The 13,238-nt window shown below is 37.0% G+C and overlaps 3 protein-coding genes across 3 annotated transcripts; all 3 read right to left on the bottom strand.

The window, feature by feature from the left end:
* Positions 1 to 3,948: 3,948 nt before the first annotated feature.
* snrpd2 (small nuclear ribonucleoprotein D2 polypeptide) lies at positions 3,949 to 5,879 on the bottom strand. The gene is made up of 3 exons (XM_061281968.1): positions 5,722 to 5,879; positions 4,419 to 4,598; positions 3,949 to 4,318 (listed from the first exon to the last, which is right to left on the bottom strand). Coding segments are annotated over exons 1-3 (357 nt in total). The 5' UTR covers positions 5,724 to 5,879; the 3' UTR covers positions 3,949 to 4,143.
* A 393-nt stretch (positions 5,880 to 6,272) lies between these two features.
* LOC133156027 (forkhead box protein G1-like) lies at positions 6,273 to 9,423 on the bottom strand. Its single transcript, XM_061281757.1, has one exon. It carries the CDS (start codon positions 8,971 to 8,973, stop codon positions 7,852 to 7,854), a length of 1,122 nt encoding a protein of 373 aa, XP_061137741.1. The 5' UTR covers positions 8,974 to 9,423; the 3' UTR covers positions 6,273 to 7,851.
* A 138-nt stretch (positions 9,424 to 9,561) lies between these two features.
* On the bottom strand, positions 9,562 to 12,039 carry polr2i (RNA polymerase II subunit I). The gene is made up of 6 exons (XM_061281758.1): positions 11,838 to 12,039; positions 11,690 to 11,744; positions 11,435 to 11,508; positions 10,888 to 10,962; positions 9,956 to 10,007; positions 9,562 to 9,738 (listed from the first exon to the last, which is right to left on the bottom strand). Exons 1-6 carry the CDS (start codon positions 11,897 to 11,899, stop codon positions 9,676 to 9,678), a joined length of 381 nt encoding a protein of 126 aa, XP_061137742.1. The 5' UTR covers positions 11,900 to 12,039; the 3' UTR covers positions 9,562 to 9,675.
* Positions 12,040 to 13,238: the final 1,199 nt, after the last annotated feature.

The following is a 13,238-nucleotide window of genomic DNA, read 5'->3' as shown; positions in this document are numbered from 1 at the left end:
ATGTCACTTGTGAAATGTCTTTCAAAAAAGAAAGCTATGAAAAAAGTATCAGCCATCCACTCTGGCTGGTTAACATCATACATCAGTTACAGTAATCTGCTTACATAACTCCCTAACAAGGCCATGCTTGCTAGGATATTAATTCATTACTTTGGTGTTGATGATGTGATGTGAATACATTTGGAGCATTTCACAATTTCAAGTACTTAAAACCTTGCCATCTTTGATGAGGAGATATTTGTTGGCCAAGAAGCAAAATGTGACCACGTCTGCTTGTGCTTTCGCCTACACTACATCTATTTCTTATTGACAATGGCCATTTATACGTATGTAAAGTTGCATCATCCATGGTTTGTCAACAGTGAGATCTCTTGATACACCATACTAGAATTAGTGCATGAAAGGTTTCATTTAGAAAGGTTTGGTTGTTAGCCAAAGTGGTTACGTATCATATCCAAAAATGAATTCCTCACATAAATATCTCACGTCAGCATGGAATATGTACGTAAAGCCAACGTTTTCTCTTACAGTGGCATTCCTTGGAAGTCTTCAGAGCAGAGGCTATGTGGTTCATTAGATAAGAATAATGTGTGCAATATTAAATCAGTAATAAACTACGGGAAGAGAAGAAAGCTACAGAATCATAATTACTCCTGGTTAGTTTGAAAAAAAAAAGATAATCAACACTCGGAAGAGCAATATACTTAACAGCACTTTACAAAGGAAAGCAACGTTATCTAATCACCAAGTTGACAATGTGAGGAAAAAGTATTCTTCTCAACACGGAGATGCAAAAGCCTCTAAAAGCATTCCTTCTTTCGAATAGGGATGAAGCTGGAAGTTGGGATGAGAAAGGAATGCATTACCATTACATGGCATGTGTAAACATCCACAAACCTCAAATATGCTTTTAGTTCCACTACACAAACACGCACACACACAAACAGTGCTCTGACCAACTGTTAGTGGGGCATTCTTGAGCCGTGCACCTCCTGTTGACCCTGCTGTCCACCAAAGCTGTCAAGCAAAGTCAAATATCTTTCCCATCAGTGAGTGTGCAGTTTTGCAGATGATAGCGTCCAGATCCTGTGTGAGCATGTGCTGGAACATGTTGCCCAAGCTGGTTGAGTTCCCAGCTAGTACAGTAGTTCTTAAACGATTGAAAGTCATACCATAATTATAGGTTGCTCTTAGTACCGCAACTTTATTTCCAGAACTTGACGTCAGTCGGTCGCTCTCCTCGACAACTGGATTTCTGAATGGCTATGGAATGGAAATTTTAAAAAGACATTTGAGCACGCCAAAGATCATGTAGAGCTTGTTGTGAAAGTTTGGAAACAACAGCTCTGAACTTGTTCAAGTATGTATAAGTACAAATGAAGACCACTGAAAATTCCAGTGAACTGAAAGCAAGCTGACATTAATAATCAGAGGTTATGAAATACTCTGACAAATATAACTTCCTTTACCATTTTCTTGTACATATGCCGATAAGATGTCAGGCTGAAATTTACCAGCTCTTCTTGACCATATGGTTAAAACTATAAATGATTGGATGATGATTCACACACTTATTCAAAAATTTAAAAGACCCTAACCAAAACTATCCATCTATCCAACAGTATAAAAATAGAAATTGGTTTACTGTATAGTGTACATGCATATGAAAAAGCTTATCCTTAGTAGTCTTGTTTTGTTTGTATTAGCATTGCTTGACTATTCAGTTTTGCTTATTTTGTAACTGTTTACGATCACATCTGAAATAAAGCTTTTATTTATTCATTCGTTTGTTTATTTGTTCATTTTTCCAAGATTGGTGGCCAGCCAATTGTACAACCTGTACAGTACAGACAAATAGACATTCACGTTCACATTTAATTTCATGTTGAGTTTAGTCTTCAATTAAGACAATGATTGACAATTGACAATCACTGGAGATTATTTAAAAAAAAAATCTGCGTTAAACTCTTTTCTTTGTACTACCTCAACCGTCCGCTAGATGTCGTTATCACACAATAATAGTGACCGTGTATGTATGTCCAAGTCTCCAAAGCACAAGTCAGATACTCTCTCCTTTGCGTCACATACGTTACCTATGATATGTACATCTGCTTTGTAGCTCGAGAGTACAGAGAGAGTACGTTTTCTCCAGCTTGTCCTCATTCGGTTCACAGGTTCAATGACGGCGAATTGGGTGAGAGGAGGGATGCACCCTGAACTAGTCGCCAGTCAATTGCAGAGGCACATAACAGATCAAAAAACAACCAAACAAACTCACATTCTCATATGGTCAATTTAGAACCTTCATTTAACACCTCACATGCATGTTTTGGGGAATACCGGAAAAGGCTCCAGAGTAAATCCATGCAAGTGAAAGAACATGCAAACTTCACACAGGAGGGCCCCGGGCCAAGATTTGAACCCAAGACGTACTAACCACTCGTCCATCATGTTGCTAAGTGAAAAACTGAAAATGAATTCGTTTTAACACATCGATGAACTGACAATCACAGGGTAATAAGCCAAATATGTTACGGTTGTTATGTTAACTTGAAACTGATATATTGAATAGAATCAAAATAAATCACCTTACCATAACGTCTCAAACAGCAGATTAGAATTTCTGTTCAATGATCAAAATTTGTATCTGGTAAAGAATCAGAAAAAAATTACCACAGAGTAATAATGCCCAAGTTACAGTCCGACTAAAAATTAAATGATTCGACCATTGACCTCTACACATTTTCTATCGAGAAATGAATTTAGCTAAAAGAAAAAAAAAAACATGGACATACAACACACTTTAGGGATAATTATTGTTTACAATAAAAGCAATCATGACATCAAGACTAAGTGTGAGTACAAAATCAGGTTTAAACATTGTAACAGACTCACTGTGCACTGTTAATATGCATTGCAATAATTTTGCTGTGCAGTCCATTTGCTTGTGTATGTAAATAGGCCTACGTGCATTTGTGTGTTTGCTGTCTATGCCTTCCTTTCACCATCACACAAAAGTAAGTATTTGTATGTTTACACATCATCCCCTCATTCTAGTGGCTTCTACACTTGGACTGTGGTTCTGCTTGGAAACAAATTGCGGTGGAGGCTTGGGTTGCTGTGACCCTGGTGGGGTCTCACATTGCTCGGGCATCAATGCCTGACCGATTGCTATCATAATCACACTTCCCCCTCCTTCTTATCACTTACCTACTGAATAAAACATCTTCCTTCCTGCTCAGGGATGCTTGCTCACCACATCAAATCTGGGGAGTTGAAGAGACCTCGAGGAATGCCAAACACAAGAATCAATTACTTCCGTGGGCAGTAAAAATATTACAGAGTAATGAAGAATGTAAAAATGAGACAAATGAGTAAATTATTTTCAAATAAAGTATGCTAGGTATTGTTCAATTTAGGTTATGAAGGAATTAGCAGGGGGAAACCCTTGTAATTGCAGTAAAATGTTTATTTGCCCTCCACCCCAAAAAATCCATTTACAAAGTCTGAAATGGGCAGTTTGCCTTCCTTCAGCACAACCTCATCTTATATTGTGTCTATATGTGTGACATTTTTGCTATATTGTAGTGTGTGTTTGAAAATCAACCATGCTGTTCGGCTGTTAAGACTATGAACTAAGTGGCCAGACAAGGCGTGAAGTGACACTCAGCACATCTGGTTTCATAAATAATGCATCAACTCTTTAAGCGTCGGTTTGTCACTGATTGAGCGTTACCCACTGAAATCAAGCCTGACACATAAGATTCCGTCAGGGCAGAGGGAATTGGTGACTGTGGGAGCAGGGTCATTGCATCTCTGATACACAAAGTGATTAAAATAGTGACAGAGTGACAGTTGGAAAAAGAAATACGTTCAAATATACACCTTAGAAAATATGAAAAGAATTAAAAGGGGGGAAACAAATGAGAAACCCTCATGCAATAGGAGTTATGATGACAACCATTTTTATTATCAAAATGCAAAATACAGTAGCCTTATATTAGCCTTCTGTAGACAAACCAAAGCCCTATTTTCTTTGGACATTAGGTTTTACGAGCTGCGGAAAAAAAAAAAAACAGCAAACAACTAAAACGTTTCCATGGAAAAATGGGACAGAGACCCTGGTGGCAATTCACATTAAGTTCATTTTCCTGTGATGAGCGGATTTCTCAGCACAACAATAACAGAGTCTCCTCTGAGGAACATTTTAGAGATGTAGCGATCCTTGTTTACTGGTTTCGACTTCTTCTTTCCCTTGCCACTCTTGGGAACTTCAGTCCACATCTCCTTCACATTCTCCAAGACCATGTTGCAGTGCCTGAAACATAAATCAACAAAAACCCAAAAGAAAGCTCAAGTCTGACATAAAAAAATCGCTCTACTCCACAACTAGACCGATGCCACATTTTGCTGAATACCTGTCAAAGGCCTTGACTCTTCCGAGCAACTTTTTGTTGTTGCGACAGTTAATGAGGACCTGTGTGTTGTTCTTGACCGACTGGGTCAGCACAGACAGGGGGCCTGTGTTGAATTCCTCTTCCTCGCGTTTCTGGAGCTCTTCTGGGGTCATTTCTGACTTGGGCTTGGTTAACAAACTCCTACAATAAATAATTGATAGATACAAAAATAAAAATAACATACTGTATCAGAGTTGCACTGAAGCTTGATAATAAAACATGTAAATTCAATTGACTAGAGTCATTTGATTATTATTATCAGTGCATGACAGTATAATTGTACGCATAACATTTTTCGAATAGAATAGATATCAAAATTCATCGATACCAGTGTTGGGTACTAATGGATGCTGCTGATACAAGCACTGATGCTTAAGGCAAAAAAAAAAAAAAAATCGGACAGTTTTCCTTTCCAGTAGTTGGCACTACAATGGGGTGGTCTGACATATCAATGAATCTCTCTCTCTCTCTCTCTAATTTATTGCTTTACATGTGAACATTGTTCACTTTTCAATTACTGTACTTTGATCATTTTAATTCAATCATTTATTTTATTATAGCGCAGCTTTCTAGAATAAATACACTATTCTGGGATAAAATCTCCCTCTGTTCTGACGACCACTTTGGCGAACTATAATAACGTATTTTAAAGCTAGTGGCGATAGGGATGGTGAACCCTAATTTGGAGGGCTAAGAATTTGTTGAGTTGGTTACTTAGTGTAAAAAGTTCGACAAACAAAGTTCGAGTAGGAACAATGACTGACGACGTAAAGAGCTGAAACTGAAATGTAGACACCCCATTTTACAGGTGTAATAATAAATACTAATAATAAAATAAATATAATCGAAATTAAGAGATTGGCAATTCCTAGTACATATCATTATGATAAATGCAATCTTCCACACAGTCAAAACATTAGCATAAATTACTTCGGTAGTACGTTTAGCAGCACTAGCGTACCATATTAGCATGTGAGCAAAAACAGTATCTTGTTGCTCCCGTGTGTGAAAGTTGCTTCGGGAGGGGAAACTATCGGTTTATGGGGGTTAAGCTTTTATATGAAGCATACGTATCACAAGAGTATTGAAATATAAATAAATGTAATTGCTATACAAAGGGCAGGTTAACACCGGCTAAATGGCTTTGGCTAATGTGGGTAGCGTTGCTACATTTATCGACGATTGCTACATTATTAGCGCTGTTAAAACACAAGTATAGTCGTCACGCGCTCGTCTCTGTATTTTTACAGACCAAAATACTCACATGATTGCCAATTAATGAATTCTGCCAAAATGCAGTCTTCACGTTTCGACTCCCTTCGTAAATGTAACGACTGCTAATCGCGTGGAGAATGAACTACTTCCGGGTGTTCCGCGCCTGAAATTTACACCGTTTCCGGGTCGTTTTACTACGTCACCATTTCAAATTGTTTAGATTTCTTCAATCAAAGCTCAAAAGCAAAATAAAAATAAATACAATTTAAAAAAAAGCAGCCATGTTGAACTTTTTCTGTCTTGTCAATAAAAGTTGGAAAGCAATGTTCTCGTATGTCAAACACAGTATGACATAATTACATGCTTACATACATTAGGTGCATATATGTGTGAAGCTCACTTCGAGGCCATAAATATAAAACAACAAAAATAAAAACGCTAAGTACAAGGCTAATTGGACTTGTCTTGTGTCACATGATGACATTTTAACGCTGCTGTGCAAACTAGTTCATCACGTTCATAACCTTGACGCGTCAAGTTTGTAAACCAAGGATCTTTTGTATAACGTGAAGTATGTCAATATGTTTTATTGCACTTGTGTGAGATACTTGATGTTAGGATTAGAGAAAATACCTGCAATATGCTGAAGAAGATGTTTGCTAAAACTGATCAATTCATTTTTAATCGTGCTTGCTGTCATGGTTGCGGCCTGCAGATATGGTGAAGAACTGTGTGACAAGTGTGTGATGAGAAGTGTTTCTGATGAGATTACCTACATGAGACATGATATTAGTTTTCTGCTAAAAGACAGCCAGATCAACTGTGGACCTCAGCAGGCCCCCAAAAATAGCTCAGTGCGTTTCAATCATCTTATTGTGTTTAGATTTTGCAACTAGTTACCTTATTGAAGTAACCAACTGAGATGAGCCAGAAACACACTCAAAAACCACGCACAGTACTGCATTTTAAATGTGCTTTATTCAGACTGATATGACTGCTCACTATTATACAGCGTAAGTATTTCATGCAGGTTAACCGTTAACAGTTTTCATCCACCTTTCTTTCGGGCATAATCTTAATAAACGTAACTAGTAATTCAATGGGTAGTAAACATATTGATGAATATGCAAACTCATAACGACAAAAACCCCCATCACTACGTCCTACCATTTTACAGGTTAAATGAAAAATACATGGCATATGGGCAAAATAAAAATAATGTGCTTAAGGGCTGTAATCTTATATCAATTTATTTTGACAGTTCAAATTAATATTCAGAGCATTATAAACTTGGATGAAACATTCAAACTGTAGTCAAATAATTTAAAGAAGATTCGCAATCACCAGAATGTCCACGTCAAAATGTCATATTATTATTCTATTTTCACATGCACCTTAAATATGTTTTCAAATTGTAATCACCATAATAGCCTCTGAAAGCCCTTCTTTGTTTCAGCAGTGAGACGACACATAAAAAGAGGACCTTTTTACTGAGTAGTAAAATACATAAAATAAGTATTATCAATCATCTGATCAGAGTTTAATAAATTCTGTGTTCAAGAACTGCAAATTTAATTATCCATTTCAGATTTGGTTTTACTCACGCATACTTACATTAATAAGTTTTCTACCATGCTCCTCCCTTAAAGATATTTTACAATTGGCAGCAACAAGTATAATTTTATGTGGAAAGTTGTTTACTTCATGCTTTATTTGTTGGACTACTTTGTTATATTTCTTGATTTGACTTAGTTTTGCACCTCAAAATTTCAAATGACATAGTTTACAGCATGCAGTATTCATTATTATGGAGAAAAGGTAAAAAGCCTACTAATGGTTTTTAGCCGCTTTAGGTGTGTTATTGTTGTCTAAACATATAGTATACAAATGTTTATAAACCCAGCATTAAGTTGTAGCATTTATTATTGTTAATAAAACATGTATTCACTGTAGCCTACGTAAAGCAAAAAAATCTGCAGAACTATTCAAAACCTTTAAAAATAAAAAGAATTCTAGCAGAAAACCACACGGCTAGGACCTAGGTGGAGTCGAGGGGGACAACAAATTTGTGTTATAGGGAAACGACATTAAATATTTGTTTTGGGAATTACTGATGGCTTTAAAACTCTATATCCAACTGTATCAAATGCTCTTGCTCACAGGCTGTTTCCTGCATCTACTATGTTCCTAGACGAAGGGAGCAAAGGTCACCCCAGCTTCTTCCCAGGTCAGAGTGACTAGGTACAGACTGTCCGAGGAACGTCTTGTTAGCTGACTCCCAGTCACCACACGGTATTTTGAAGAAGTTGGCTTGTCCTGAGATCATGCCGAAAGAACGTTGATCCTGGAGACAACAGGTGCATGTTGGGATGGATGTAGAGAATTTTCGTTGCCAAGCGTTTTCCTCGGAGCAGAGTCCAAAATCAAATTCTTCTTGGTGTGCTTTCACGAAGCTTGTGAGACCGCCGGGGTTTGCATAAGTTGCCCGTGATGCGTGTACAGGCGACGTAGACAAGCGAGTGTGCGCACTCACGTGATGTTCTGTTTCCAAGTGGTAGGTGCGCACTGATGATGGAAGCGGCACCAAGGGTGGTACCGGCGGCCAGTAAAAGGAGCTAGTGGACATCAACCGAACCGCAGCTCTCCTGGATGCAAAGGAGGTACCAGTCCTGGTACCAAGTGGGATCCTACGCCGTAGTTTCCCCGAGGTGCTCCCGATGAGGACGTCCTCACTGCACGAGTCCAGCATCCAGTAATTTCCTTTGCCGGGATCGTCGTCATGGCGCGCCACTTTGATGAAACATTTGTTCAGACTCAAGTTGTGCCGTATTGAGTTTTGCCAACCACGTTTGTTGTGTCTGTAGAAGGGAAAGTTGTGCATGATGAATTCGTAGATGCCGCTCAAGGTGAGACGTCGGTCCGGACTTTGGCGAATGGCCATCATGATAAGAGCGTTGTAACTAAATGGAGGTTTGTCGGCTTTAAGGCAACTTTTCTCGTCTTCATCATTCCTCATTGGTTCAGAATCAACCAGTACGCTCCGGTCCTGATGACTAGATGTCTCCCGGTTCTTCCACAACAAGTTACTGATGCTGAATGAAGACTTGAGGCAAAAACCGTGGGGAGTCTTGGAGGGTTCCATGTTTGGGATGACGATAAATAAGAGCGAGGTTGCAAGTAGGCGTGCGATGAGGATCAAGACAAAGTGGCTCGGGAGATCAACTGGAACCTCTTTTGGGGAAAGCAGCGTGCACGAGCAAATGCGCATGATCACAGTGACTGCACAGTTGCTGCCAACCATGTAACCACCCCCACACTCCGGAAAAAAAAAGATGAATTCCGCCCAACACGCACACACGGGCGCGCACCCACTCACACATTCTTTTTCTTTTCATGAACATCAAAAAAAGTATTATACAAGCAATCACTTTGCCTTTAGAAAAACACAAGATCGAGAGGTTACTGAAAGTTGCTTCTAAAATGTTTCCATTGTAAGTAATAAGGTAACTAAGTAGTGGAAGTGGATTTCAGTGCAGCACGGTTTTTCACCAAGCGCGAAATGAAGGTGTCCATGCAGGCTGATGAGGCCCTTAGAAGAAATTAATACTAATTTGATGTCTGTAAAAGCTTGATTTTTATTATACATACTGGCTGATCACTTGCACTGGGATGGTGTACCTAATCGAGTGCAAATCCACTCTCAAGTTATTTGGCAACGCACCTACCACTATTGCAAAGGCAGCAGATTGTTCGGACAGTAGCTCAAGAATGATACAAAAGAATAGCAGTTATTGCCTTTGTATGATGTGAACAGTGTGATTTTATAGAGGTTACTCGTTGCACTTGACCGTTGAAATTCTGATCCTGTCAATAAAATGACACACACCTGTCATTGAAACAATGCATTGTATTGATAACAAAACTGTCTGAAAATGACGACTCCTAATAAAGAACAGATAAAACAACTATATTCAAAGGATGTCTGACAAAGTTGCCATGCACATTATTCTGTCCATCGATGTCCACAGTGAGGAGCTGTGCAGACGTAGTAAAGTCTCATTGCGTCCTGTGTTGGGAGACACACAATGTATGGTTAGAATTGAACTCCTGTAGACTACTTCACTTACAGACCACAAACATATTGCATTGGATAGCCTGTAATTGTTTACAATTTATTCACAAGATAGGAGATAACAAAAATAATACAGAGTTGGATAAATTTGTGCCAATTAGTTCTTTATACGGTATTGATTTGAGGAGATTCATGTGCAAAAAATGATTACCTCGGCTTTCATGCTGTGAGACTGGAAGAACACTGCCTCCTTGTGACCGCACCTAGGGATGGACCGGTGCAAGCACAGCGTCATAACATGCAAACATTCACTGATACATCTCTATTTTTCATTCTATATGTATATACATATATTAAATAAGCTATATACGTATATATATTAAATAAAACACACACACGCAGACAAGAGGTATGCTTGATGTTGTCCATATCTTTCTATTTTTAATTATTCCCTTGACACACATGAATGAAAAAAGCGTAGTAGGGAGGTTGTTTCATCATGACTATGTTCTTCTCAGCCACAAACTGCTCATGGAATTGTAAGGTGGGAAAGCAACCATGAGTTGTCTTGCCATAGATTTTGTCTCTTGAGGAAATGTTGCAGGATCTGTAAGGTTTTGTGACAACAATGTCTAAACTTTTCTCATATGTATATATATGCATATCTTTTAGAAGTGTTTATCTTTTAGAAATCCCTTGCTGATATGTAACTTGGCAAAATGTTATAGTGGCTAGGGAAGGTTAATGAAATTGATATGTGAATGAATGTACAGTATGCAGTGCGTAACATTAATAGGTATATTAAAATAATAATTATAAAATAGGAATATTTTATGGGGTACACTATCCTACCAAATATTCCCAGAAGTGAAAGTTGTTGATTCCAAACGTACATTGTCAACATGTACAAATGAAACTCAATGTTAGAAAAATGTGTCCACAAGATATATTTTAGGTAGAGAGGAAAACTAAAATCTAATTCACAAACATTTCACCATATGCAAGTCTGATTATCATGAAGCACAACAGATGGAAAACACAAAACAGACAAAAAACACTTAAAAACCTTGTTTCATATAGAATGTATTCTTTTCTTTTCAATTCTGTATAAATGAGTGAGTACTGCATAGTTGTAAAACTTACTTAGGGCAGGGATGGTCTTCTGTTCGTGGTAACGTTGGATCTTGAGATACATCAGCAATGATTTGGGTCAGTTCACTGCAGAAAAGGGAAAGAGGATTAATGTGGGTGAACAGGGAATAGCAATAAATATTTCTTTGCAGCCTTAAATAAACTGGTCTGCTGCATATGTTATCACATGTTGACATTTTTAACTAGCGCATGTACATTTGAAAACATTTCCCTCATTTCAGCCTCACTGCAGTGCCAATGCATTTCAAGATTCCTTTTAAATTCTATTCATGTATTTTCTGTACTACTTATCTGGAGCCTATCCCAGTTGAGTTTGGGAGAGAGCCAGGGTTCATCCTTTTTAAACCAACTATCAAATTTTATTTAGACTGGAACATTACACATTCTAATAGAACATCATTAATGCAAAATAGATACAGCATTAAGTAAACTGAAACATCATTTAAAAGCGGAAGAAAATACAGCTACTGTAAACTGTTCAATTCGTTTCAACACCCATCAATATACAGTTCAAAAATACAACAGAATTCATACTTACTCAACCTCATGGGTGATCTTGTTGACATATATGCAGCTGTTGTCCGCCTCTTGCTGGTAGTCACAATTTCTGCACTGTGAGATCATTTCAAAGATTAGAAATAAAAGTGCTAAATTAATTCCTGGCAATTACTCATATTTTTATGACCAACCAACGAGCGTGCGTTTCTGAAGGAATGACCATGGGGTCTGATTTTGACATGATTTTAGGCTATCGTACCAACAAGAAGCAATTTAACACATCTGATAAACTTACCGCGTAAAGTAAGATACGATTCTCCTTATCTTCTTTCGGATACAACATATTGTTACTGAAATAAAGCACATACGACAAGATAACACCTCGATTAATATTTCCACTCAACAACAGCATAGCTCGCTAGTTTTCCGTATCACAATCTTACCACTCCTGACAAAACCGGATCCCAACAAAGCCTGGCTCGTATGTCCCGGTTTCCAAATCCATTGGAATGACTATTATTTAAGGATAAGAAAAAACTACTATCTAAATTGATTTCAGTAACGTTAAACAGTATTTTAAAATCTTGAGACGCAAATACAAGCCACCCGTTGAAAACACACAAGTGCGCATGCGTGCGATTCTGTTGCGTCTTTTGTTTTTCAGACAGCGTCTCTGTGTGGCTGGAGGTAAATCTTGCAACGTTAAATTCGTGAGGTGTACCGTGCTTGATTATTCTCATCTACATTTCGGGGTGTATCTCATTAATTTATAATCGATTGGAAAGTTAATTTCTTAAACAGATTGAAAGATAAGCATATGCATTATTCAAATCAATTAAAAACATAGGAAAGCCAATTCCTATCTAATTTCTGTACAGTGTTGCGAATAATACGCGATATATTTCCAATATCGAATTTTATAATTTCTTGAAATGGGGAATTCTCTTTAATTTTCAGTCTGAATAAAAATATTACAAAAACTTTAAATGGAGTATTTTACCATGTAGAATATTATATTTATATAGAGAGAGCAACTGAAATAAATTAATGAAATAAATAAATATTGCTGCTGTGCAGGTGTACCTATATATATAATATATATATATATATATATATATATATATATATATATATATATATATATATATATATATATATATATATATATATATATATATATATATATATATATATATATATATATATATATATATATATATATATATATATATATATATATATATATATCCGTATATGTATATATATATATATATACGTATATCGCAACTGAAATAAATTAAATAAATAAATATTGAACAACTGAAATAAATTAAATAACGTCATACATAAATAATCTAATAATATGCAGTAAATGTATTAAAAATGAAAAATAGACACGGAAAATAAATATTTGACGTCTGTAATTTAAGAGATGTACACATGACTATCTGTAAGCCACATTGCCTCCTTTTACTTATACTTTACTTTTACCTGATAAACATAGTGTATCAATTACACTAGCCCACCATATACCTTTCACATTAAAAAAAATCCCCTGCACCATATTTGTTATTTTATCTAAAAAAAAAAGCAAAGAAAAAAGGACACTGACAGAAGCAGGGTGCTACTTTATGTGTTTTTTTACTACCTTGTAGTTCCATGTACAGCCCACAGAAGGGTTGACACACAGCTGTCAAAAGAACTCTGTCTGTTTATCAGTCACCGGTGCCTGTCTCCCCTGTCAAGCTTGAGCCCTTGATCCCTGAGCTAATTCCATGATTCAAACAAGTCTAAATTTGCTAATGGCGCAGCAGCATGCAAAGTTCAGATTTCTAAAATGAGAC

Source organism: Syngnathus typhle, linkage group LG6, assembly GCF_033458585.1.
Source record: "Syngnathus typhle isolate RoL2023-S1 ecotype Sweden linkage group LG6, RoL_Styp_1.0, whole genome shotgun sequence".
Lineage (NCBI taxonomy): Eukaryota > Metazoa > Chordata > Actinopteri > Syngnathiformes > Syngnathidae > Syngnathus > Syngnathus typhle.
This window is presented reverse-complemented; position numbering and strand designations above follow the sequence as displayed.

Coding starts and splice junctions, on each gene's coding strand:
- snrpd2 (XM_061281968.1), bottom strand. Junction 4,319..4,418: donor AGAGTCAAGGCCTTTGACAG/GTATTCAGCAAA, acceptor TTTATGTTTCAG/GCACTGCAACATGGTCTTGG.
- LOC133156027 (XM_061281757.1), bottom strand. CDS start 8,973: ATGGTTGGCAGCAACTGTGCAGTCACTGTGATCATGCGCATTTGCTCG.
- polr2i (XM_061281758.1), bottom strand. CDS start 11,899: ATGGATTTGGAAACCGGGACATACGAGCCAGGCTTTGTTGGGATCCGG. Junction 10,008..10,887: donor GAAGACCATCCCTGCCCTAA/GTAAGTTTTACA, acceptor GTCCATCCCTAG/GTGCGGTCACAAGGAGGCAG. Junction 9,739..9,955: donor CTCACAGCATGAAAGCCGAG/GTAATCATTTTT, acceptor CTCCCAACACAG/GACGCAATGAGACTTTACTA.